General features: G+C 39.5%; 2 protein-coding genes across 2 annotated transcripts; one reads left to right on the forward strand and one right to left on the reverse strand.

Moving 5' to 3' along the window:
* Window positions 1–734: 734 nt before the first annotated feature.
* On the forward strand, window positions 735–3,092 carry LOC131985282 (uncharacterized). The gene is made up of 6 exons (XM_059350326.1): window positions 735–1,001; window positions 1,228–1,726; window positions 1,842–2,193; window positions 2,286–2,391; window positions 2,496–2,734; window positions 2,848–3,092. Exons 1-6 carry the CDS (start codon window positions 927–929, stop codon window positions 3,008–3,010), a joined length of 1,434 nt encoding a protein of 477 aa, XP_059206309.1. The 5' UTR covers window positions 735–926; the 3' UTR covers window positions 3,011–3,092.
* A 435-nt stretch (window positions 3,093–3,527) lies between these two features.
* Window positions 3,528–27,867, reverse strand: LOC131985204 (oxysterol-binding protein-related protein 3-like). The gene is made up of 22 exons (XM_059350267.1): window positions 27,750–27,867; window positions 19,728–19,833; window positions 18,892–19,008; window positions 17,867–17,920; window positions 17,665–17,778; window positions 17,343–17,495; window positions 17,123–17,213; window positions 16,150–16,253; window positions 15,783–15,872; window positions 15,497–15,656; window positions 15,234–15,358; window positions 14,991–15,122; window positions 13,993–14,086; window positions 12,343–12,578; window positions 11,722–11,859; window positions 10,721–10,784; window positions 10,202–10,280; window positions 9,891–10,035; window positions 8,349–8,493; window positions 8,097–8,223; window positions 5,393–5,515; window positions 3,528–4,264 (listed from the first exon to the last, which is right to left on the reverse strand). The coding sequence occupies exons 2-22, from the start codon at window positions 19,788–19,790 to the stop codon at window positions 4,168–4,170; spliced, it is 2,451 nt and encodes an 816-aa protein (XP_059206250.1). The 5' UTR covers window positions 19,791–19,833; window positions 27,750–27,867; the 3' UTR covers window positions 3,528–4,167.
* Between the last annotated feature and the right edge of the window lie 54 nt (window positions 27,868–27,921).

The raw sequence follows: 27,921 nt of genomic DNA on the forward strand, positions 1-27,921 counted from the left end.
GCAAGGATGAGTACCACACACAAATTTGCCCCCAAAAGGTTATTTCACTGGTATCCAGCAAGTTCCTTTATTTTTAAATGTTAACCATATCAAGCTAGCTATCATGATAGGTCAATGGGACTTGTGTGTGTTTAGAGGCCAATGTCTGGTTAAAATGTGTAGCTGTGTTTCTGTCCACCTGTTGCAGGCTAAAACAGTAGAAAGGGAAAGTCCCTCACCCTCCAGTAGACAACAAGTGAACCTATTTCAGAAAAAAAAGCATATGTATGGTAATTAATGGAGATTAATGCTGTTATAATGAAATGTCCAATAGTTTTACAAAAAAATACAACCTTAATTAATAAACCAACTTTTCCATAGGCATGATATATAGTAGTATATTATTATGTATCAAACCTTGCAATTGAAATGCTTCTTGTGCATATTAAAAACAAAACAAAAAACATTTAGAAGTTGTTGTTGTCATAGAAATAACATTATTAACAGATTACTACAGTATTAAGAGATTAATATTTGAATAATGTAGAGACAGAGTTTTTATGGGAGAATATGCAGAATATGCAAGTGTAAGGTGAACAGCCGAGACTGTTTGGATGAGAATGGATCCTGTCCTTGAATTTAAATAACTAGCTAAAGACAACTAGCCCATACAGCACTATTTTTGCACAAAACTTTAGCAATGAATGTTATTTTATTTAATAAAAGTGAAACAAATAATAAAATAATTCATAGAACACCTAATTTGCATACTGTAGAAGTATGCATTGTTATCAGAATGTTTGAGGATTCTACATTGACATCACTCGGAACATGTTCCCATATAAGCTAGAGATTTCAGACCCAGTCAGTCATACAAACATTGAGAGTAACTACTCAGTTTGGTTTACAATTTTGTGACAATTTAGTTGTTGTTTTTTCAGATAATTATGGAAATTTGCGATACTTTGAAAATGTTCCTACAACGGTGCAGGGTGAAGATGACCTGCAGTGAAGACATTGATGTAAGTAACTAACTCGATCAACTGCTCTCTGTTGGAGATGAAAAAAATAGTTTTATTTTGGTTGTTTTGGTCTAGTTTTAAACAATAGTGTGGTCATTACATTACTGCAAGGTATAATACAGTTAACTATGTTATTGTAATACAGTATACAATATGTATTGGAGTAAAATTATTCCACTCTGTAATTATTAAGAATTGGCTAAATTTTTCAATATTTTTCTCACAGCTACCAGAGAGCTACAGTGAACAAAGTAGCTACAGTAGACAGACCAGCAGCGAGACCACGAGACAGACCAGCATACAGAACAGCAGTAAGGCCAGGATCTCGGACATTGAGACAGCGGAAAGGGCTTATTTGGCTTCACTAATTCAACACGCAGAGAAACTGTGTGCCTCACAGAAAGCCCGCAACGACACGGTTCTGGAGAGACTGGGACTCTCACTCCAGCAGGACACCTTCCCTCCACCTCAGCCCACAGCTTTCCTCAGCAGGGAACCCCAATCCTCTGTGCGTGGAAGGAGGATCAGGCCCATTGTAGATGTGGAGGACTCTATCTTTGCCTGTGAGGAGGCTAAATTGTCAGAGGACATCTCCTTTGACACTCAAACTCCTGCTGAGCTGACACCAAATTTCAGAGATTTCACGCCAAATCCTCCTCCTCCTCGGGCACCGACCAGGAGACCACCTCGTATCCCAGTGATGACTGTGAAACCTGGTGGAGTAGGTATGTTAACACTGCTGTCTAATGACAGGAATTTGAATGGAAATAGCTGACAATGTGATGACTAAATGGCTTGAAATTTGAGTACTCATGACTATCTTGCTGTTTATCCAAACAGGCAAGAAAGTAGCTGGTGGATACAAGCTCCAGTCAGTTAAATCTCAGATGGATGACATGTTCAAGACATTGGAGAAGATCCAGCACATCCGCCATGCTACACATCAACCACCAGGACCTCCATCGACAGCTACACCATCCAACAGGAAAGGACTTCATTGTGGGACCCCGGAGGTGGCACCTAAGGTTCCGACACCTCCGTCGAAACCAGCCCTGCCCACCAGAAAAGGACCTCACCGTGGAACAAAACTCTGCCCCCAAAGAGCGGTTGTGCATCAGGTTGACCTCCAGCCTTTGGCTAACCCTGAGGAGACCCTGTCTTTCTGCTTTAAGCAGCTGGCCTCAGAGGACTGGTAAGGCATCATCACTACTGAAGTGTACAGATTCTTAACAGCAAAGCCAACAGGGCAATAAAATTAACAATTATTTTTGCCATCTAACACAGGGAGAAGAAGATGGATGGATTGAAATCTGTTCAAGCTCTTGCGCGACACCACTCAGGACTGCTGCAGACCAAACTGCATGAAGTCTGCCTGGTCCTCGCTGAAGAGGTAATGTAGACCATGTTATCTTCATGCGTCTTTGTGTTGTATTCAGTTCTCATCTGCCAACTTGCGCACTGTATAACAGAAGTATTAAATGATTTGTCCTCTAGGTGAATAACCTGCGCTCGTCTGTGTCCGGTGCTGCAATGGAGACTGTCAGAGAGCTCCATGTTCAGCTGGGGAGAGCCATGGACTCCATGGTGGAGAGGACAGGCCGGGTCCTGCTGCTGAAGCTGGCAGGGACAACAAGCGCCTTCATTCACCAGCAGGCTAACCTCGCCCTGGATGCCCTGGTGGAGGGCTGCAGCCCCGGAAGGATCTCGGGTGTTCTCGTCAACACAGGGCTAAAGTAAGAGGATGTGATTTGATCAGAATTTTGTTGGAAGAGTAGTAGTTGAAGTAGCATATAGAGTAAATAAGATTAAATATATTTAACATTCTCCTTTTGTTGCACTTCTTCAGCCATTGTTGTGCTGCAGTGAGAGCCAGCACTGCATTGCACCTACAGCAGCTGGCAGACATCATAGGAATGGACCACATCTTGAAAGCAGGGAAGACTTTCACAGAGCGTTTCCTTTTTGCAGTCAGTAAGATGGCGGTGGATGCCGCACCAGAAGTCAGGTGAGTTACCAAGTCTTGCATGATTTTATAGTTTCTGGTTTCTGTCTTACTCAGAATTGCCAGGATCTTGTGCTTGTACTTTAAATGACTCAAATATGAAATGTATTTTTGCACAGGCAACATGGACAGGCAATGCTCCTAGGACTTTCCCACCAGAAGGAGTTTAGGGCCATGTGGGATAAGGTCGTCCCAGTGACAGACCGACAGCCCTTGCAGAAGATCCTGCAGAAGATGAGACAGTAGGAGCAGCAGTGGCGACGGCAGCAGCATGAACTTTTACCTTCGTAAATATACACTGAATGTGGTGCATTCTGTTAGTTTGTTTTTGAAACCAGGGTTGCTTTGCTGGTTTTATATGTTGCTTTTACTTAACACCAATAAGTATCTTCCACATACAATTATCTAAAAAGAACAAAAAAAGTTTTCCTTTAGGAGAAACTCAGTTATTCGTGGCAGAGAGTGGAATAAGCTAACTAATTTGTGGCTTTACACATACAAAAAACAAAAAGTGTGACACACCGTAACTTGTCCATCCATTGTACAGTTTATTATCTTTTTTTAAACATGGATTATTATTGCCGTTTACCTCACTGATAAACATTATCCACAGTCCTATGACAGTCATGACTCATTATAACAAGGCAGCATACTGAAAAAGTCACTCTTTTATAATTTGAACCTCCTGTGTCATGATGCTGACGGGATGTAGGAATACTTGAGCAGGTTTTGACCTTTTGAAGTTCGCCTTCAACCCTGATCCCCACATATCAATCTGTCATCATCCCAACAAGTTTTTAAAATCTCTAAAGTGTTTTTGCATAACTGCTATAGCAGTTGAATGAATGAGGCACTGCAATAAAAGGCACTTTGGTAAATGCTGAGATGTGACAGAACATGATGATATGAATATTTACTCTATACTGACACTGTAAATTACAGTTATGATAATGAGAGGAGGAATGTACCCTTATGGAGGAACATAATAAACATAAAAAGCAACAGAAGTTCTACAGGCTCTGCTTAATCCTGAAAGAGGAAGCAGGACGTCCATTAAGGTTGGGTTACCATGACATGGTAACCAGGTCAGGACACTTGCAGTTCAGTTTTATACTTCTCCATCTATGATAAGTTGTAGTGGAGAGGTTTGGTTAAATCCAGAGGTCACCACAACACAGGGAAGTCCATTTTACTGAAGCCGGGGTCTCTGCGCGTCTCCCAGTACGAGTTGTTGCTCACCCATGTGTCATTGTTGGACTTCCTGCCGACACAGCACAAAAGACTTGAATGATTCTCACATTTAAATTGAGTCCTTAAATGTATTAAATTACCACATCGGTTTCCATAATCATGTTACATAATTAAGCTTCAATATATCCAAATAATGTCTTTAAATTAGTTCCTTAGCTGCTTTAGAAATCGCATTCTAAGATACTATTAGTACAATGAGTATAAACTGACTTAATATTGAGTATGTACTGTGACACACTTCATAGTATGTGATTTTTGTGTAAAAATGCTTGGATGCTTAACTACATTTTCTACCTCATCTAGCTTACTCCTCATATTGCAGACATTTGCAACCAGGCTAGTACACTAAATTTGTAGTAATTCTTAACAGGTCATCCAAATAATTCCTGTTTGAGGATTTGGACATTTTCACAGATGTGAGAGACACTGGCTGGGTCAGAAAGGCAGTAGTTAGTCATGACACATCGAGGTTTTAAGCTGGACTTAACATAGTTAATGTGCCCTTTTAATACGTTTTAATAGCCATTGTGCTGAGAAAGTATGTTTGAAAATGTGCTTCAATGCTTTTGAGATGCATATAATACTTACATATTAAATCATTCATTTAGTTTGCAGTATATACTGACCGAGTATGCAGCATGGAATATGTTAGTATGCAATTTTGAACGCAGCCTTAGTACCGGTATACTCTTCATTATATTCTGGTGGCTAGCCCAGATGAAATGAGAAAAGTTTCTTACAGTAACTTTGTCTATAACATATTTAATTAAGTGGGGAAAAAGTCTGATTTAAGACATCTAGGACTGTAAGGGGGGATTTTATTTTGAACTTTCTAGTAAATGATGAATATAGTATCACATCATATTAGTAGAGTCACATAATATTACTTGGGAATGTACAATGACCTGAGAAAAGTTATTTTGGTCTTGATGAGCCAACAGTTGGCTTTAACAACCTAGTTTGCTCATCACAAGTCTGACTCATGTGGTATAAATGTCTGTGACTGTCACAGCAGCTGCTACAGAGGTGATCTCTGATCATATGCGATTGACAATTTAAGTGGAAAAACACATGAAAAGCCTGTGTGTGATTGCTCACAAAGACACAGACCCACACAGACAAGAAATCAGCAGCATACTTGAAAAAGCGTGGCTGGTGTGTCATGTTGTTGTCCTGCAGCACTTTCTTCCTCTCCCTCTGAAGCTGCTCTATCCTCTGTTTCTGCTCCTCGGCTCCTTCTGTGTTCCCCTCCTCCAACAGCCTAGACAGAGAACACAAATATGGTGAGGCAGGATAGGAATTATTAGAAATGTGTCCCTGCTAGAGCTCCAACTGTTACCCCACACCAGGAGGAAAACTCTCCCCAACTGTGGGTAGAAGTTAGCTGTGGTAGTTGTAGCTGACTACATGTTCTTTTGCAAACATGGCTACTGAATGCTCCTGTTTAATACTTGGAAATAATACATGAGTCCTTCTTGACTGATCCCCAGGGAACTATTATGCACGGGACAGTGTTGCCTGACAAGACCTGAAGCGTGTACCACAAAGCCAGTTTGTCAGAGCCAGGCTGTTTTGCAATAGCTGGTTCCACACAGCCTGAAGCCCTAGTCAGAGATAACAGGTACTATGACGGTGGTTATCAACTTGCTCCATTTATCCAGGCCTTCTTCTTCAGGCTCTTTCCATAAAAGTGTGCGTTTGTTTGGTGCATCATTTGACTCTTACTACTGAACAAAATGGTTTGATCCAGTGCAGCAAAGCCATGGAGTAATGCAGAAATTGTGTCCACTATTTGTCTAAATTCACAATATATATATATATATATATATATATATATATATATATATATATATATATATATATATATATATATATATATATATATATATATATATATATATATGTTACCACATGATGCACTCTCAGTGCCTCCTGTTTATTTCAATGTGACACCTGCAGATTATACAGCGCTTGACCTTTAAGTCACTTTAGTTTTTGGACAGGTCAAAATAAAATTATATTTACTGATTTTTATTCCTCAGCTGACAATCCATATACTCATAGATGGCTATGAGCTTCAGGCGAAAACTCTGAACATCAACTGGTGATGTTGCAAGACTACAACAGTGGCCCCTCTCTTACACGGGAAACCCTGACTTTAGAATAGACGTACCTCGCAAACCCACTAACCTCGCTTTTTGGTGCACCTCAAAACTAAAACGACCGCTCTGGCAGGCTATGAGGCAGCTGATTGCACAATGCTAGTACACTATGACCCCAAAAGTCCCTCTGTTACAATTTCCTCTTAACAATTTTACCTAACTGAAGAAACCATTAAAAAAAAACATCAGCTGCATTTCAAACACAATTTTCACACGTGAAAACAGCAAAGGCCCTGCATTTTTGGAATGTTGCACGACTGAAGCCAGACTGAGTTTTTAAATCCTAACAGTAATCTGGTTGCATTGTGCACATCATGGCAATCTTCACAGATAACCTTCTGTATTATCTCAAATAGAGTGCCAGAAGGAGTAACGCACCTCCTCACGTGATCTCATGGTGTAAACAAACAGGGAAAACTTGCTGTAATAATGTTTTGCAGTGACAACAAACAAAAGCAGTAGACTAAACAAGTTTGGATGAGTAAAATGGTTGACAGGACGAGTTGTCTGCTCTTGAGCAAGAACCGGAGGTGAGAGTTTAACTGTCAGTATCTGTCAGCAGCAGTTTGAGCTAAGTGTTAGCCTCAAGGGCCGGAATGTTTACTGTTGCTTAGAAACGCCATCAGCTTGTTAATGGCCATTGTGGTTCCGCCCAGAAAGTACTGACGTGTCATGCAGATTTTGAATACTGAATATCAAACATGTTAGATAATTATCGGGGCAGCCATGATAAGTCTGAACAGTTCTGAGAAAATCTGTGCGGTTCCAGACTTTCACTGCAGATTTGGAGAGGTCAATCAGGGTTCAAATCAGCCCAAAACTCCTGCAGTCTGAGCCTGGATTTGATGTTTGAGTTAGATAAGAATTATACAAGAACTAAATTTAGCTCCTGTTTCCTCCAGTCACAGGTTTAAAGGGTTCCTGGAGAAGTTTGTGCAGTGGAGATGCTTAAAATGGCTTCATTCTACTCAAGTGTCCCAGTAAACCATGACAATGTGACAGTGAGCAGACACACATGATACAATGACCCTGAAACTGAGGCTACAACATAGAATTTAAGCTGTCATTTATTTGATTATTTACACCCATATAGTTGTTTTCCTACTGTGACATGTCAAAACACCTTGTGTGAAAAAGGCATTTTGCATTTCAATCATTTCTGGTGAAAATACAACAAGAATGTTCCTGAAGAGGATTTCATGAGACTTTTCTTATTATTTTTTTAGTTTAAAATCAGTACTGTACTGTACTTATGTGAAGTAATTTGGGCATGTTGCCATTCAATAACCTTTGACAGGATTGATATTTATCCAACTTAATACACATAACACCTTATTTGCTGTGGTTAAGAATCTTCACTAAATAAAACCTCTAGACGAGTGGACGGTTGTTCTGGTGACATCATTCCCTTAGACCTAAACTCAGTCTGTTGCCATAGTTACATACATATTTCAGACATTTACTGCTTCACACCACAAAGGCTTGACCAGACTTGGCCAACAAAATCATGCTTGTAAAAATTTGGCAGCTTTAAATCCACTTAGACTAAAGGATGGCCTGTAAAACTAGAATATATGGTTAAACAGTGAAGAAAGTATGAATGTATCATGTTTCTTAAATAGCGAGGGATGATGTCAGACGAATATAAATTAGTGCTGTAGATGAATAAAGAGTGCAAACCTCTGGTCCGGCCTGAAGCGCGTGTCAGTGGGGGGCAGCAGAGGTCTCAGGGTGGAGTCCAGCTCATTTAACTCCACTGCAAACTGGGTGAAGCCATAGTACTGGTCTTGGTCCACTGGCATGGGGTCTACACACACACACAAACACAAAAATTAATGACTGTTGTGTTATGTCAAGCTCAGTTTTGTTATTGATCGAAGTGCCCTTTTGTAAAAACGGTATAACAGACATTCCCAGGGACCAATCACTCACTTGCTCTCCAGATACACGTTGCAGAAGGTGGGTCTCCTTGAAAAACGGACTCGTGCCATTTTCCAAAGATGGAGTGTACGACTTTTCCATCTGAATCCGTAATCACACCCTCTATCTCGTTCACTGTAGAGCTCCATGATCTTGCCTACAAAAAAAAAAAAAAGGGAAAAAGGGAAATTGTTAATATGCATTAGATGAAGAAAATATATATTTCATGAAATAAGACGTATATTACAGTATGATTTGTTGCTATTTAAGAGATTTGGGGTCATGCTGCCTAATTTTCCATCCTCAGGGTTTGAAAATTCTCATCTTTGTCCAGTAGATGGCACTGTTAACCATAATATTGTGTGTATGTTTGAGGAGGCAACACTGCATTAAAGAAATTGCAGTATTTTTTCTTTACAGAACAGCAAATTAAGCATCTGTTCACAGAATGATGAAGCTTAAATCAACTGTAACAATAAAGCTTAAATCAACTGTAACAATAACAGAAGTCTGGCAGAGGTTCATGTGAATGTGACAAACCAGAACATATTAACAGGGGAGAACCAACAGTAAGCCTTTGTTAAGTACAAATTATGTACAGTTTGTCTCACAATGGAACTACACAAGTCACACCACAGAGGGTCTAAAGAATTATTTCTGCTTTGTTAAACCATGAAAAACATGTTTTACCCAACTTCTCTCCATGAGAGGACAGTGACAAAAAAGTCTGATTAAAATTGTTTTCCTTACTGATTTTATGACTTAAGTACAGGTCGAAAAAAAAGGGTTTTGCCAGAACACAATTAAGTGTTTGTTGTTGTAATACTAGGTTTGACCTTAAGAGGCTGAAGTTAACTAACAGTACCCCATTGTTTAAAGAGGACTAAAAGCATTTGTGCTTTCTTCCAGGTCAGTTTTAATTTCTGCTTGCACACTAAACACAAGGTATATATATTGTGTGTTAGCAAGTCAAGCAACATAACACAGTATTACAACAGCAAATACTTAAATTATCCTGACAAAACTTGTTTTTTCACCCGTTTCATACATGAAAACCAGTCCTTATGTCACAACTACGGTTGTCAAAAGTATCGATACTCAAAAAAGTATTGATACTAAAACGTTGTATCCGGATACGATACTCATTTTGAAAAGTATCAAGTATCTGAAGCTTGTTATCATAGTTGCAGTTTCTTTTTGCACAACTGTTTTTTATTATAAATATTTAACCTGTGGTTCTGTTAATTTTTACATGTTGCATTTTTCTTGTTAATAAAAATATTTCTGTTAAATTTTGTTTTTAACTGTGTGGTATCGAAAATCGGTAAATATCGGTATCGAGTTGAACATTTTAGTATCGTGACAACCCTAGTCATAACCACATAAAAGAATACAATTTAAATCAGACTTAGAAATGCATCACCAGATTTTTTTTTCCTCACTTGCCTCTCAGGACTTCCGTGTTCCCGTCCAAATCAATTGTGGAACAAAGATCAGCTTCTGTCGCTAACAGCTGGAGCACAAACATTCAGAACAAAGACAGTGTTTCCTAACCTTGACAAATGTGACTTTACACTGGCAGTCATCACTATTGATATTTTTGATGGACATCTCTCCGTAGTGTTCGATCCAGCGCTGGCCGCTCAGGATGTTATGGATGCAGGACGTCACCTTGTTCCATTCATAGTGGTCCCCAAACCTGAGGAAATCACACAAACACCAGACCTTAAATGGGTGTTGTTTCATTCCTAAGTACTTACACTGACAGCCTATACTGCGGATAATAAAGTGGGCACTCATGCTAAACATACAGTGTAAACACTCATTCAAACACACCCACACACACAAGGACTAAAAGGACTTACGCAGGTAGTGTGACATTTGTGGTTCCCATGGGAACAATTTCCATGGATTTGCCCCAGAATTTATTTTTCCATCGGACATCTGAAAGATACAGATCACAAAACAACACGTGAGTACTTGCGACAATGACATTTGGCACATTATCTTAATTAAATCTTCAAAGCTTAATCCGATCTCTTCAGCAAACAGCCGAAGCAATGAGTTTGTACATAAATCAGTCAGTAGCTTCTTTGTTTTTTAACAACACACCAGAGTTTAAATATGAGGTCACATTAGTATAATCTGCACAGTAATTTGTAATAGTATGTGCAAATGTCAAGCACTTTATTATCATCCAGTGGAAAGTTACAGAGTGGTCACCAAGGCGACATGAGGTTAAATGAGGTGTCTTAATCTTCCACAACTCCAATTTTCACCTTAAATATAACCTGTATCGTGTGTCAAACACTCAGCGATGTAATCTACATATGAACCCTGACAGAAATGAGCTGTTTATTCCAAACATGGTCTCTCTTGCTCACCTTGCCAAAAGCTGAAGTTCCTTGAATCAGAATGACATGCTGACACAGGTGGGTGATGACTCACCTGGGAAACAGATAGAAGAGATACAAGATGAGACAAAGGAAGCTGTAGCATGAATCAGTCAAAAACAAAAGGTGGGAAAGGTGAAACATATACCTTTTTGCCATCTATAAACCATTATTACATTTATGTTAAGATCAGTGTAAACAAACAAGACTAACACAGAGGCAAGTCAGCGCAAGACCTCACTGCTTTCATTGTTTCTACTAGATTGGATTTTGTCAAGTCTTGTGAATTGCTTTGAAGCATAGAACAGGAAGAGGGCGCTGTTCTTCTGCGTGTAGTATGAGACAATTAACTTGACAACTACATTACATACAAAAGTAGCACACTGAAGTGCAACACCTTTAATAAGGGTTCCCACACCTTCTTGAACATCACATTAATGTACTTTTCAAAGACTGTCCTGCCCCACTTTAGTGTTTCAATACTGACAATTTTATAATGAGAACTAGAAGGCTTTACAGAAACTCACAAACAACAATTAAAAAAAGAGAGAGAGGGGTTTTAATGTGCAAACATTTCTCATTTCTCGATGTGGTGCTTGAAACAAAGACACAACTGCACGAGACACACATGCCAACAGTGGACCATAGTTTCTTTACTACTATCGAAAAAAAAAAAAAAAAAAAAAATATATATATATATATATATATATATATATATATATATTTATTTATTTATTATTTTTTTTTTTTTTCTTGCACAAAATATTTAAATTCAAGCACTTTCAATGACCCGTCATTTAAAAAAAACTTTCAAGACCTTGATTTTTTCCCCCTAAAATTCACAAACTTTTAAGGATTTGAAGTACCTTTGGTAACCGTGTGTAATTTGCAATTAACTTTGTGTCGAGTGGTTGTGAAATAAACCTTCATGTGAGGGGAATGTGTTCCCATGCAGTGAATCATGTGTGTGTTGTAAACCATGTGACTGCTACCTGTTCAGCTATAAACCTGAAGCTCTTATCAGGTCTGTCACACTCGTACGTCTCTCCCAGGACAGGGTTAAAGGGTTTGCTTCCGGCTCGATGGTAGGTGGATGCATATGCAGATATTGCAAATGTAGCGACATAGACCTGCACGGAAAATCAAAGGGAATAATCATACATTACATGTGTGTACTTGAAACATTGGCACAGTTGTGAGGTACCTATAACCATTGCTACATATTAATAGTGTGCATTGTATAATCAACACTGTAGAGGTGTGAAACTTATCCGATGATACTTTTGTGTCTTTGTAACCACTCTGTGTCTATTTGTTCTAAGTGTGCATCAAATACTTGGGGGAAAAAAAGCCATCCAAACAGTCCCAGGATGAAAGACAATTGAAAGCTTCTTGCTTGTAAAAATGAAATATTTATTATAGCTTTGAACAGAAGCGCCCACGGAGCAAAAGATGAACATCAGAGTACCATTTTAAAATCTGCCTGAGAAAGAGCACTGAGTTCGAAATGCAGTATATGTAACTATGTATGTAACTTCAAATTGTCTTATTCTTATTCATGGCTCTATCTTGCTCTACCTGCAGGTGTGTTTGTGCATTTCTTTTCCTCTCACCATGCGCTGGTAGGGGTCGTGGGTCTGGTTTGCGGTGTCCAGCAGCTCACTGTACTCCAGCTCCTCACACAGCCTCTGCAGGGTGTTGAGCGGCTCATTGAGCTGTACTGGCATGGCCACTTTGGACAGGTCCTTACCGATGTTGTTCCTCAGGATGTTCCACAGGCTCACGCTGCTGTTCGGGCTGGGAGAGGGCAGCGTGGAGCGCCGGCGAGCCAGGGTCAGAACACTGCTGACTAAAGGGGAGAATTGTGGAGAGAAGACTGGTGAGACAAGTGGATATGCTTGTAATATAATGTGGACATTGTCTAAAACCAGATGTTGGATCTCTGATGTTCAAAGCTGATTTAATGCAAATTAGGTTATGTAGTAGACGCAGCATTTAAAGTCAGCATTTAAACTTGGCCCAGTGTGAACAAGCTGCAGCAGACCTGCTTAAATGGAAGTTTGGCGCTTTCATCATTTTTGTGATTCTTTGTATGTGTGTTCTAAGTAAAACCCAACAGATATATCCATTGACAGATATTATTATTATTGGTATCAGTGTATGCTGTCTGATATGTGCCGTTATGAAAACTTGTTTTTACACAATATATAATGCAGAAAATGTTGCTTGCCGTGACTTAGAAATGGTGACAGCTATTCAATATTTTAAAATATTTTTTTCAGTCAGCAATTGACTGCAATTGTATTGTAAATGTAATTTACTCCTATATATTCTTTATTTTCTCAGTTGTCATTTATAGAATTGGCTGACAATGTAATACATTGTTTGCATTATGTATAATAATGTTAAATATTTTTTTAATAAAAACATGTTTTATGTTTGAGAAAGTAGCTATCTGGGTACATTTGCAGACTGGTGAAAAGTCTTTCAAGAGTATTCAGAGTAAATAGCTCACTATCTTGAAACCACATTTTGACTCTGTGTAACATAGTTCTATCACAACTCCCAAGTTATTTGGTCCTGCAGTTCCACGGTGCTTGCAAAATAAAGCTTTGGAGCTGGAAAACCCACTTTAAGATATTTTGACTGTATATTCTCCCCAAGCAGGATCATTTAAATTCCCTTGACCATCTTAATGTTTCTTTTCATGCAGATATTAATCATTTTATTACAGTCTGAAAAAGCTAGATAAAGACAAATACTGAAAAGATTTAGCAACTACTATCTTGACACTTTCATATACTTCATTCTACGCACACGCTCTAATTATACTCTCCATGTGCTACCTGGAGGTAGAGAATTATGTGTAAAAATATAAAGCCAACACCATCTGCAGCAGTGAATTAATGATGCCCGACACAGATGCTTTGTCACAGTCCGTCTGAGGAAACATCGGACTGAGATTGTAAACACATCGGGAAGTTGGCGGTGGTCATGTTTTACCACATTCTCTAAGCAAGAGTTATGTCTATGATTCCAAACATTTATCATTTATTTGATGGTGACACTGTCTGAAAAATACATAAAGCGCACAGAGGCTTAGTCGCAGCCATACTCGAGTGCGCCAAGACAGACAAGGCCTGCTTCTTTTTGACAGAATAAGGTCTCTTTGCACCATCTCCGTCTTCTTCTCTGTTGAGGGAGTTGATATTTCCTCACAAACACATACACAAAGAAGCACAACTTGTTACTGTATCATGTACCGGAGTTGTGTCTCTCGCTGCCTCCCTCGTTGCTGTAGGTATCCATGGAAACGCTGTCGCTGACATCACTGATGTAAGAGTCATCGTCAGAAACCTGGAGACAGAAAATCAATGCTGAAAGGTGAGCGAGAGACAACAAAGTAGAGTCAAAAGGACAAAAACACACAAAACCAAAAGTCTTCTGTCACCAGGCTAGAAAAATAAAAACTCTATGTTTGTTGGTAATAGCTGTGTTAAAACCTGCTGCGTTGGGGCAGTTCTGGAGGAAATAACACATCCCTACTCTTCCTGCACAACTAACCCTTCATTAGATTAGATTGGTTTGATCACTGTAGTGCTGAAACAAGTAGGACATTAATAGATGCAGTCAAACAATCTTGATTAGAAAATTTTAAAGTAATTTATTTAGCAAAAATGCAAAAACACTGAATGGTTCAAACTTCTTAAATCTTAAGATTTGCTAAATTTCTCTTTTAACGTAAATGTAAAACTAAAAAAGTAATTTACAGACATGATCCTGAAATTGTGAGGGACATTTTTCCCAATTCCTGACATTTTGTGGTCAGAGCAATTAGTTGATTAATAGACCAATGAATAGAATAAAATATAAGTAAACTCTAACAGAATTTCAGAAAAACGGACAGAAAAAAATTCAAATGAATGCTTGTTTCCATCAACTACCATAATGCGAATATTAGAAGTTGATTCAAACCTCAAATGCTGAAAACCAATGCAATAAACTCAATGGATATAGAACATTTTAGTTTTTGTTCATCACATCACAAGTCACATGCTTCATGTACTGCATGCTATAATTTATTTGCAAAACCTGTTTAACTAAACCAACTTTTCCACCTCAGCCAAGCATAAAAATCTTTTCTCAATATTAAGACTTTTTTTAATCTTCAGATATTTTTCATGTGTAATTTAAATGTGCGCATAAAACAGGTGGATGGAAACTCATCTAAAGAGAATGAGGTCATAAATGAGTGTCTTACCTCATTTTCAGAAGAGGAAGAGGAGAGGAGGTACTCCTGAGCATCAAAAAACTCCGATATGGACTCTGGGATGGACGCTTTGCTCTCATTGGACACCTGGTGGACCAAGGAGTGGGAGCCGCCAGGACATTCCTGATGATAAAAAGAAGTCAGTTGAGTGAAACTGAGCCTGTGGTGATACAAGGCAGACATTGGTGTTATGATCATGCAGAATGCTTATTTTTGAGTCAAACAGACACTCACTGAGGCGTAAGCGGTCTTCAGGCCCATGACCTGTGCTGGCTGTGGGGCCTGCATGTCCACAGTGTGCCTCAGTCTGTCTCTTTCTGCTACTAGGGAACTAAAGGCTGATTTCAGTGTGCTGTGGACTGGAGGGAAATAAATGCCAAACGAAGAGTTGTCATGGAAACTATCTTACCATATAGATGCAAACACTTAAAAAAGAAGCATCATTTTCTATGTAAAATGAATGTGTCTCCTGAGCAAACTAGCAGTAGAGGACTCACTGTTGTTGGCCAGCCTGCAGAAGTCCTCCTGCAGACGGGACGCGTCTGTAGGCGAGTCAGGGGACTCGGGACACACCTCCTGGGTGTTTGCCTCAGTGGTGGAGAGATTGGGGTTGGAGGCGTGGAGACGTGGGGATTGGGAGGAGATGCAGCTCGGAACCTGGAGGACAAAAACAGAGACAGAGGTGCAGAACTGTAAGCCATTACGGTCGTTCCCAATGTTGATTGATTGCACATTTATTTCTCAATAATGATAAAAAAATAAATAAAAAAGCTGCACATGTACCTGTAGTGTGGATTTGGTTTCTTTGCCATTGTTTTTGGATCGCCATCTCCTTGGCCTCTTCTCTTTTTTGGGCATGTCATAATTAGACGCCTGGGAAACACAAGAGATGTTAACAGAGTAGTAAATACAATTTCAGTGTTCCAGTTTTTGAAGTAATGTCTTCATGAATTTTACACTTATTTCATGAGTAAGATTGTAAATAATAATAATAATAATCATTTATTTCCTGTTTCTTATTACAGTGCCATTTTTCCATTTCACGCACAGTTGGTGAATGCATTCCCATTGGTTATTACAGAATATTGCTTTAATAGCGACAAAGCACACCTCTACATCATGGCCAACTTAACCTTCTGCCTGTACTTACTTGTAGTGCACTAATGGCTGGGGCTGAGTACGTGCGGTGGAGGACCTCCATGCTCTTCAGCAGCAGGTTGAGTTCGAGCAGGTATGATTCACATTCCTCCAAGTCTGTTTGAAAGAGATATTATTATTAGATGAAAGTTTCAATAACCATGTTTAACCACTTAACCATTGTGCCTCATTTTCATATAGTTCCTCTAGCTTTGTGCCAAAAAAATGCAATAAAATGATGCAATAATATGAGTCCTGATCATCACTACCATATATTTATGTCTCTTTTTTGTTTTGTTTTTGCAATATGCCATGGTTGTTTTTTTATGAAAAAAATACACAATAGTTGGATTGTTTTTTCTATACTAAATGCTTGAGGGAATTTATATTTTTCACAGTCTGAACTATGTCAGTGATCAGCAACAACATTGATTCTGGTGCACTGCATCAACATTGCAGCGCTCCATTATACAGCAGCATGTTCTGGGTGGAAACCAGTTAAATACTGTAAAATGCTGTAATGACTGTAGGATCAAAAACTGGGACATTTCTGTCCTTAAAGGTGTGTGTGTGTTTTTGGATAAACTATTATTGACTTATTATAGGAGCTGAGGGTGAACCCCCAATGTTGAAAGAAAGAAAGAAAGAAAGAAAGAAGAAACGAAAGAAAGAAAGAAGAAAGAAAGAAAGAAAGAAAGAAAGAAAGAAAGAAGAAAGAAAGAAAGAAGAAAGAAAGAAAGAAAGAAAGAAAGAAAGAAAGAAAGAAAGAAAGAAAGAAAGAAAGAAAGAAAGAAAGAAAGAAAGAAAGAAAGAAAGAAAAGAAAGAAAGAAAGAAAGATATAAGACTGAAAAAAATGTAAATCCGCAAAGGTCCCTAGTGATACACAAGGGTTTAGGAAACTGTTGACAAGGCAGTGTGACAAGCCAGTCAGGAGACAGTTTGTGAGCCAAGTAAGCATAGCGAAACAAACAAAGTAAAAACCAACCTTTGCAGCACTTGTTCATGTCCTCCGAGGAATGGAGCCAAGAACTGACCTTTGCCTGATGGACTGACGCCTGCTTGGTAAGAGTAGCCCTCTGTGTCAGAGGGAGACAGATGAGAGAGGATGATGCATGTGCGCCCTCACATAACTACATCCCTGCTGTGTCAAATGTACGGGAACAACAATTTTTTCTACAAACGAGCGCTGGAAAAAAAAACCTTACTTTTCTCAGGGAGTCATTGAGGGAGGGGGAGGATGAAGCGTGGGGGTGAAAGAGGTGCCTCTCGTGGGGATACATGGCAATCTCGTTCTGCCGAAACACGCGGTGATGCCGCAGCTTTGACACCCACTCCTCGAACAGCTCTGGAGATTTCACCTGGGTGCCATAAAGTCAAATTAGGAGTGGAAACTTGGAAGACAGCTGCTGCGAGTGTCTTTGTTCGAAACAGAAAGAGTAAAGGAGAGCGTGTAGGCGTTGATGCCTATATATCTCTTAGAGATCACACTTACTCATGTTGAACTCAACAACATGTGTAAGGAGTTACCTTTAAGTGATAGATGTTATCCTCAGTGTCCAAGTCGATGCACATGGCTTTCTTCTTGATTGACATTACAGAGAGGCCAACATCAATGCAGCCATGAATCTTTCCCTTCTGCAGCTGTGAATGAAACACCTTTTTAGCGTTTGTCTCTATGTGGCAAGGTGCAAGAATGAAAGACAGGGGGCGCTCTTGGGGTAATACCTACATCAGCTCCACGCTTTGCATACTTCAGGATGCCTTTCTCCAACACAAAGTATCTCTAAGTGGGAAAGAAATTAAACTCAGTCAATATTTAGTCACAAGAATTACTCAATTTTCAGTTCTTGCCAGCATTGAATCACAAGTTAAGTGCGCTCTTTGTTTATAAAATAGTTAAAAACACCAATAAAAAAAGGTATGCTGACATTGTACTGTTATGTGCTACTAAACCTTGACCCTGCCATTTAAATTTCACAACAGCAGCAGCAGTGAAATAAGTGATCAGCTGTACAGATAATGACCATATATAGACAACAGCTTATAAGCACACCTTGGCACTTCAGTTTTACAGTAAAAAATGAAAACACTGATAAAGCCCTTTGATAGTACTCCTGCCGTCCTTGTTGGCTAAAATATTATCTATTTAAGAGGCTATTCAATCATGTTGCAAGGCAGAACTTCCCAGGTATGCATGAGCACACAGAAGAGGGGGAGGAAGATGAGTCAGGGTTACAGTATAATCGGCTGGGAATAAAAAGAATGGAAAGGAGGAAATACAGAGGACTATTATGGTGAAGAGGAGGAAACGTGGAAATAGCCTGAGGTATTAAAAGACAGCAGGTCAGAACATTTAGGGAGGATTGAAAGCATTACTGGTTCAACCCTGGTATCAACAGGAAAGGATCTCAACTAGCAGCCATTTACAGTACGGCCCTTAAAATGCACAATTGTTGTATATCTTTACCAAAATAGGACACCATCTGTCCTTTTAAGAACGCTATATGTGACAAATACAGTGTCAAATAATAAAAACAAAGTCTGCTTCGCTCCAGAGTTTAAAAGCATCACAAAGGCAAACAACGAGCAAACTGACTGTGGCTCATTTTCGGACACCCTTTGTATCAAAAGCAGTCAAGTTTAGAGTGAAAATGGCTCTTTGGTTTAACAAAAGGCAGCAGTAATGGTCTACAATAAGACTTGTTACAATTTCGTTGCTGTTTCTGGCTTTAGAAGGGCTGCTGAGGTGCTCACCTTGTGCCATCCTTTCATGGGCCACTTCCTCCTCTTGAGCAGGAGGCCCTCCTGTCTGTCAGGCTCCTGCATGCTGGCAGGAACCCCCCTGAGCCCCTCCACAATCTCCCAGCTGTCCTGGAGGGAGACATGGGTGCAATACCGTACGAGTCAGACATTTACCTTCAAATAACTAGATGTATAACACAATCTAAACGTGTAACCAGTTCACATACATTTACCATCATCACAGACACTATTTAAGTGTGATACTGTTGTAACTTCAATACTGGGTAAGGCTTGCATTTCTAGAAACATGTTACAGTTGAGTAATAGAGAACAGCCCTCAATAACTAAATCAATTTCAACTGTTTGATCTAGAGAACAAACTAAAGCTTGACCGATTGTGCCCGACACAGATGTGTTTTTTTAAACGTGCAGATATGAAAATAATTTTTTACAGAAAACATGCTGTAAATGATAACGATGCTAGTGGTGATTTTAAAATGGTGTTGTTGTCGTTAGTGTGTTGATTGATACGGAACATAAATTCCTGATGTTTATTTAGCGATTTATTTATTTATTTATTTATTTATTTTTATACATTTCCTTTAAGAAAGCAGCCTTCTAAATACTCTTGCAGTCATATCGGTGCAAATTTGGTGCCATTTGGTGCCTTTTTTTCTCTCTTTTTTTTAAAGAAAGAAAATAAGGTATTAAGTATCTGACCTGCTTTGCTATGAAAAGAAAAAAAGCCCAAACGCAAACAATGGCTCTGAGCACTTTTTGTTCTCTCCGCAAAAATTCACATACTGTACATTAAAGTATAACGCACACTCACACACACACACACATACCTGGTGACTGTCGTGCTTAGAGGAGCCGCTGCTGTCACTGTGAGTGGGCGACGGCGACGTCATCTTCGTGCGACTTGACTGCTTTCTGCCCACCGTTGTCTCGTTTCTGTGGAAACAGCAGCACGAGAGATCACAGCAGAGCTGCCAGCAGCATCACTCTGACCTTTGAAGGCCACGCCACAACAGTCAGCGCTGCTGGGAAAGGTTAAACTGATGTCACTGCGGCACAAAGGTTATTTTAAAGAAAACAGCAGCAGTGTGCAGGAGCAGACAGATAAAAACAGAGAGGAATCATTTACTCATTGCATGTCTGACTAACTGGGAGCAACCTAATTGAGGATAAAGAAATCCCCAAAGTCCAAAGTAGCTTCGTTTTAAGGAAGCTAGACACAAATATCCAGAAAAAAGAAACACATGTGAGGCTAATAAGTCTTTATCATGACTGTTCATGAGCAAGGTTCAGGGTTCAACTTGCTCCATCTGAATTCAGATGCATTCTGACTGACTTTGAGTGGGCTGTGATACTTTTGAGCCAAGTACAAAAAGTTGAGTACATAAACTCAAATAAATGTTAAAGTCATGGCCATGGCTGACCCATGCAAGTGCCCACTCGGAAAAAACAAGGCAAGTGTATTCATATTGCACATTTCAGCAATAAGACAATTCAAAGTGCTTTATATAAAAGGATGTTTGAATGCAACACATGTCATTAAAGAGCCAAGAGAATGGAAATAAGAACAAGCTAAAATAGATAAATAGGTATCAAAACAAAAAAGGGAACATCAGGAAAACAACAAAAAGTCCCACTGAAATGTGCAGAGCATCATACAAACAAGACATACATATAATAATAACTAAAAAGTTTAGACTCCAGATGCTACTTCTAGTCGCTGGATGCAACTAAATTGACCATGCAAAATGTGTCCGAAACCTATTTATAACAATAAGCAGCTCATTTAAAAAAAAAATTCAGACATTAAGAGTTCACCATCTGCATACTGCAAAACTGAGAACTGGGTCCATACTGCTTCGCCAGTCCTCTCTTCTTGTAGATTTCAACGTGAATTTTTAACATTTCTATCACATGTTGATCAAATGTTATGTATCCGAAGCTCTGCCAAGAGTCTTATGGCCAGCTTGCTTTGTTTGTTCTACAACTTGTTATCCTTTTTGCATGATTCTGCTTTAAAATGTTATGATCCCAAACCAACTGCAATAAAACTAACTAAATGAGTTTGTTTTGCGTTAGAGTTTTGCATTATGTCCCTACATAATTACAGATTGTACACTCTTGGCTGCATGGGGTTTAGCTGGGAACACCATATTCTCACTGTGATGTAACATTCATTCCTCTCCTTGCCACAAATGACAAGCCCCAACCTGGCTGTGTATGCTATACCCCTATGTGTGCTTTAATGCCACTCCCTTTATGCCCTGATCCTCCCAAACACTAACCTCAGATGTGTTAACGCGGACATGCTCCGTACATGTGAGCGGGGCACAACCCGTCTGGTGGATTATCACAGTGAGGGGAATGTCTGTGTGCCGTCTGAGTCCTCGCATGCAAATTTGTGCTAAACTCCTGGATTTAGGTGCGCTGCAAACTCCTCTGCAAACGTTCTGGTGGTTTCAGTGTGTGTTTATGCTGTAGTTCCCCAAAGCCTCGCTTACAGTCAGTACCATGCCCAGGACATGAGTCATCGACAGGAAAGAATGTGCTCCGTGCCTCGATACCCCCGACACACCATAACACACAGCTAGCTACAGTCAACACTGGGCTAAAAGCAGCCTGAAACACATGGGACGGCCCACTTACTTCACAGCTCTGGAGCACAGACTAAAAGGACAGACATGTTTGAGTGGGCTTCAAATGATAAACTCTGGGAGCTCGAATTAGCTCATCAAGTAGTTGGGTTCACACTTTTCAGGCTGTGACATGTCTGGTGTCTTTTTCTGCATCTCAAGCTGGATATAAATCAAGTTCCAGAATTCATTGCACATAACTTCTGCTTATCTACATGTGTGTGTATACATCTGTATGTAGTCTAGACTTTAAAGATGAACCCAACCATGAAGCATTATGTAATGGCACATAGTGTAGGAGCTCAGAAAGAACTTACTTACACCAAACTACCTTTTCTTAAATAGAGAATTTTGCTTATATCATAAATATTGTTCAAACGCATTGTGGTTGCTGTTATTCGACATCACAATTGAAATTATATTTAAAAAAAATACACATGATAGACTTTTTTATGTTTGTTTTTTTTACAATATATAGATCATCAAATCACCCAGTACTTCTTACTACTGATGAGATTTGTTGTGTTTAAACTTGTAGACTTTTCCTCCCCTAAGGATACTTGCATGTATCGAAAATTGGAATAATGTTGTCTTCCTCTGAAAGTGCAAACAACATCGACACCTACGACACCCTATTGGTTCTCTAGTCAATGAGCGGCACTTCTTCTTCTCTGTGTTTATTGGCAGTTCGCATAGCAGCTTAAGGTGCATACTGCCAGCTACTATTTTGCACTGTGCAGATGTTGCGCTTGTTAAATCATTGAAAGCAATTTGGTTTTGTAATAACAGCTGTTATTAAGGTAGAGGAATGATACATAAATTTCGCATTATCAGTCAATCATTTATCCAATATATATGGTTCATCACTGATGATGATTATGAACACAGTAAGTGTTAAGTGAGGGCAGCAGCATTAAGCATCAGTTTACATAACACACTCACTCACTGCTTCCATTCCTCAGCCTTTTTCCTTTCACACAACTCAGCAGCAAAGTTTGCAACAAAACACTTCCTTTGAGCAAAACCTCAAAAATTGCCACTCCATCTGTGCAAAGATTTAGTTTGAAGTGTCACTCATCACCTCGCGACACTTCCTCACTTTACAAGCTTAAAAGCTTGAGCAAAAGCTGCGCATTAGTCTGGAATACTATCTGACATAGATGAACTGTAAAATCTGTAAATGAAGCTGGGACACGTCAGTCCCCGACCATCCCACTCTGAGTGCCCTACTTACCTCGACTGAGTGATTACTGTAGTATTGTACACCACTGAGCCTCCTGCACTGTAAGACTAGAAGTGCTGGGGTTTTGCATTTAGCCTTACGTAATAGGAGTCAATCATTAATAGCACAACACCTTGTAAATGATCTGTTAAGATGGAAAGGGGTCATTCTGCAGGTAAAGGCCAATGCTACAGAGTCACAAGGCCCAAATGAGTGCATAAAAAGTTTAAAGGTGATGGAAGTGACTTAGTTTGTGTGTTTTCTTTCTCTTTTAACACGTGTCAGCATTCATGAGATCAGCTGATAGGCGAGAGGAAAAGATAGAGCAGATGTAAATGGGAAATTAATTGGGGAATTAATTGGTTTTGTCTGAATGTATGAAAGTGGGACAACAGTAGGTCTGCATGGGACGACATAAGGAAACATTTTGTACAACGTAAGTGCTGTGTAACTACAAACCAGAGCATACTGCACTGTAATTCTGCCTTGGGTTCTTTGTTCCCCCTCTGGCATATGCACTAAAAGAAAAAAGTACATATAATTAGCTTAAAATCATCATAGATATGTCCCCTAAACTTCACTCTTTAAGATAGGACTTTAAACCAGTTTCTATGCTGAGTGCAGACATGCTTAACACCAGGAGGCAAAAGCCGAGATGTAAATACACAAAAGAGCAGAATTTTGTGTTCTACTTGTTGGATTTCCACCAACCTCTTATATGTTCCTCACTGTGTAGAAGTGGCAGAGACATTCCTTTTATATGTACGGCAAAATCAGACTTTCTTAGCTTTGTAAAACTTTTTAAAAGTCAGGGTTTTTTTTTTCATTCAGAACAATGAATTCTTCTGTTTTTGTTGTCACTTTCACGTCATCACTGGGAAGTTGCTCAAGGCTTTGCAATGCATTTGACGGAAAAAAAAACACAAACTTGCTTATTCAAATCATTCTTTTTTTTTGATCGGTTGAATTCATACATTTTTTTGCCATGGTGCTTCTAGAGGTGCTTGAAGATGCAGCGCTGAGTTGCAGCCGTAGATCAGCCCAATTGTCACTGATATTTGAGTCAGTTTCCCAATAACCGATATCAGTACCGGATTGGTGCATCTCTACTAAAATGCTGACCACACTAACCTGGTGCTCCCTCAAAGCTTTCACATGACAAACTTTGTGCACAAGCAGAAATGCACTCCAGTAATGCTGCTTTTAAATTGTTGTGCAACTAAAATTCAAACAATTATTCCACAAGTTATTAAGTAAGCCATAGCTACAGGCAACTCTTATTATGTATTGACAGAAAGCCCTCTGGCTTTCATAAAGCAAAGCCTTGTCTGTTGTACACCAGTTACCATGACAGGATCTCAAGACAACTGAAGCCTGAGGAATTGTCAGGCAGGAGTTTCCAGTCCTGGCACGACAAACACACAGACATTGACTTAGCAGCCAATCCATCTGCTTTCCTGCCTATAGACATTCCTGCAACAGTGGGAATGCCATCAACCCGACCATCCACATTGCTGTACATCCTCCCCATTACTGACTGCAAAAAGGTCCTCACAGATGGCCCATCTGTGACTCTAACTCCAATAAAGCGTCAGAATCTTCTGGTAAAGCTTCTTCACAGATTATGGAGTTAAATCTGTGCATGATCCGCTGATTATTAAACTGAGAGCCGGCTTTAAATAGGTCCACATCTGGCAATATTATCTGGCTACTTCATGTATCTACACCCAAATTTAGCATGTGTGGAGGCATATGGTTTTGCATTGGTTGGTAGCAGTAGCACTTAGCCTATCTGACCTGTGACATGGTGTCTGAGTGTTAACAGTATTTTTCATCTGACTAATAGGAATACACTGCCTGCATTTCCTGTATGCAGGCAGAGAAAATCTGATGTAGGCATCAGCAAGTGATGAAAGAGGTAAAAAGCCGCCCCAATATGCCATTCAGCAGTCAGTTATTTTCATGTGCACTCAAAGAGAGACAGAAAGAGAACAAGCATGAGAGGCAGCGTGCCCATAGATTCTTGACCGATGTATTTTTGAAAAGCAGCACCACAAAAGATGCCTCTCTGTCTCTTTCCTACTGAGACAAGGGACACTTTGTGTTACTGCTCAATCACTGGTTGCTATGGATACAAAAAGAAAACAAGGCAAGGGCGAATATATTCAGTTTGTTTGTTCTTTATGAAAAATCTGAGGGCATAAAACACAGGGCTATTTATAGAACCTGTGCTGCAAAAACATGAATTCACATGAGTGTCGGTGTCGACCACTCGGCTTGGCTGGAAGTAGGGCACAACATCCTCTAACCTTATAAAACCACAGGAGATCACAGGCAGGCTATTCTCAGAGTGGCCACTTGGTGTATTAGTCAAAGCAGGAATGCTCTGTATTTACCAGCTTTTAAGTGGGTGTTGTGCAAAAGAGGGAGAGTGACATAGAGATAACTCAGTGAGTCATGTCGGCCATGCTGAATGTTTACGCCCAGAGATGTTGCAGCAAGAATAAATATTTGGGCTGAACCATAATCAGCTGACTGATAGACCTCATTGATTCCTATGGTGCAATCCTCTCCTGGCTTCAGATCACGAGTTCAGTCTGGAGCAGCGCACCCTGAAGACAGTCTCTCTCAAGTCTTGCTCAAGGGCTCTTCAACAGGGCAGACTCATGCCAACACGTGGGTTTGAAAACAGATTACTTGGTTGCAGGGAGTTTACTAATTCTGCTTAACCAAATAATCTGGTAAGTATATTCTCCATTCATTGATTTGTCACTTGTAGGGTTAGATGATTTGGGGAAAATATATCTAATAGTGATTATTTTGACTGAAATTGCAATTACAATAGAGGTAAAAATCATTTTTGCATCATTATTCTCATTTTGATTAAAAAATATAATGAAATGCCCTGTGACCTGAGTTGATAATTCGTTAAGGATAATTAATGAATGAATGAATGAATGAATGAATGAAAAGATGTTTGGAAAAGTCTGTAAAATACAATTTGAAGGCTGGGACATCTTGCAGCATCACAATAATTCATTCATAACAGTATTTTGACACATATTTTTCCTTAAAAACTAAAATTCAATAGAATTCTGATTCATTGTGCAGCCCTAGTTACTTGGTCTACGGAATGTCTAACATGAGCAATGACCAGAGCCCTCTGAATTCTTTAAATTTCTAATTTTGTCTGACCAAAAATCCAAAACCCAACATGTATTCAGTATAAAATGATGAAAAGACTCACATCCTCAAATTGATGATCACCACAAATAAGCTAGAACTAAATAATTTTTGGCATAGTTGTTTAAAAATGACTTACATGATTAAAGCAACCCAGTGATTAATCACAGTGATTGGTGAATCGTTATCGCGGCAGCCAGGGGTGATTCAAACTTGTTGCCCTTAGCTGCATGTCGTCCTCTTTCTCGCCCCTATTTCCTAATAATCTCCAAGCTGTTCCATCAAAAAAGGCCCCCAATTTTTTTTTTTTAAGTTGCAAACTAATTACTTACCTTAACAATTACTCAGCAAATCATTCAGATCACACTCTGTCTACCAGATTAGAGAGAGAACAACTGTGCTACAGTTTTGTTTACACTAGCTAAGGTACTGGGCTGGCAATGAGTGCCCACAGGCAGAGTGTGAATGGCACAGTGATACTGATGCCATCACCACTCATGCATAAAATGATCCTGTCTGGACTAAGAGGTGCCAAGGCCAAGTATTGATTTACAGTATAATTCAAACAAAGACACTCAAGCACCAGCCACAAAAGCCTGAAGGGAAAGCACTGAATGGCTTCGGCCATTTCTGTAATTTTGTGGCTTAACAATGAGTTTGATCAAAATCGCAATATGGACTTGTGCAAAATCCAAATCTCAAAGGGTGCATATTTGACGTACACCATGATCATTTTAATAATCTTATCAATGTATATGAGGATGATGCAAAAATGATTATTCATTTAAATATTGTGAATCAAATCACAGTTGCAATATCAGTCAAAATATACAGTTGTATATATTTTTTCCCAAATATTCACCCTAGATTCAACCAGTGACATGTTCAGTCATGAAATAGTGAAAACGTCGAAAGTGACAACTTCAAATGGCTGGTTTTGTTCAACCAGTAGTCCATTTCCCAAAAATAATTGATTAAATATCATTACAGTCTAAGAAAACTAGAAAACATGCACATCTGAGAAGCTGAATGTTGCATTTTTGCTAAAGATTATCTAAATTGTAGCCAATTTAGATTCTGATGATCGATTATAAATATAAACAAATTTTTCAGTTCACACATAATGCATGTCGCCTCCTAGAAAACAAACTGTCCTCTATAAACCTACTGAACATTTAAAGCACAGTATATGAGAAGTATATGTGAAATGCAAAACACTGCCATACTGTTCCCAACACAAAGCAACTTGGAATAAACGTCTCCCATGAAACCAGACCCGGCTAAGAAGGCTATATGTCAATATTTAATATGAACACACTGAATAAATGAAAGAATAATAATTTGCTTATGCTGGGGATGATGTCAGCACAGCAACCATGCGGATTGGCTAAATTAAACAGTCTTTAATGAGGACAAACTCCACGGGGAGAAACCACAGGTGTCCCGTTTAAATTCACAGCCCTGCTCAGTTCCTGCTGCCAACAGCCAACACAGCACTTCAAAACTTGTCAGCGCAGACAAAATGTCCAATATATCCCATGTGGTCCTGAACCCTGCCATCACACCGCCTCGATAAAAGCCCAAACACCACGTCAAACTGCTACACGAAGGCTTTCACACACCAATTCAGCACCAAGGAAGTGCATTAATAATTCTATCGAAAGAGATATTTCACTTCAGCGCTGAAAGAAGCAAAAGCCACGACAGCTCTGTCAACTCTGTCGCTCAGTTCAAACGGAAGCTAGACATTAAAAAGCAAAAACACGGACATAATTTCACAAGAGTTATGAGTATTAATGACAGGAAATGCTTACGGGTCTGTGGCGAAAGCTACAGCATCCTATCCTGGTCGTGGAGACATACGGTACCTGGCTTTGGGCTCCTCGCTTCAATGCCGCCGGAGCTCTGAGGAGGAGGCGGGGTCTGTTCAGTGGGCAGGAGTGACGGACGCACGGCTGAGCCAATCACAATCGAGACTATACCAGA

The sequence above is a fragment of the Centropristis striata genome, chromosome 14 (genome assembly GCF_030273125.1).
Source record: "Centropristis striata isolate RG_2023a ecotype Rhode Island chromosome 14, C.striata_1.0, whole genome shotgun sequence".
In the NCBI taxonomy this organism is placed as follows: Eukaryota; Metazoa; Chordata; class Actinopteri; order Perciformes; family Serranidae; genus Centropristis; species Centropristis striata.

What these genes read in the sequence shown, in the direction of transcription:
- LOC131985282 (XM_059350326.1), top strand. Translation starts at nt 927, where the DNA reads ATGGAAATTTGCGATACTTTGAAAATGTTCCTACAACGGTGCAGGGTG. An exon ending in CCTGCAGTGAAGACATTGAT is followed by an intron (nt 1,002 to 1,227) that starts GTAAGTAACTAA and finishes TTTTTCTCACAG; the next exon opens with CTACCAGAGAGCTACAGTGA. An exon ending in GCCTGGTCCTCGCTGAAGAG is followed by an intron (nt 2,392 to 2,495) that starts GTAATGTAGACC and finishes TTTGTCCTCTAG; the next exon opens with GTGAATAACCTGCGCTCGTC.
- LOC131985204 (XM_059350267.1), bottom strand. Translation starts at nt 19,790, where the DNA reads ATGACGTCGCCGTCGCCCACTCACAGTGACAGCAGCGGCTCCTCTAAG. An exon ending in ACAAATGTCACACTACCTGC is followed by an intron (nt 10,036 to 10,201) that starts GTAAGTCCTTTT and finishes TGATTTCCTCAG; the next exon opens with GTTTGGGGACCACTATGAAT. An exon ending in CACCAGCCACGCTTTTTCAA is followed by an intron (nt 4,265 to 5,392) that starts GTATGCTGCTGA and finishes CTGTGTCGGCAG; the next exon opens with GAAGTCCAACAATGACACAT.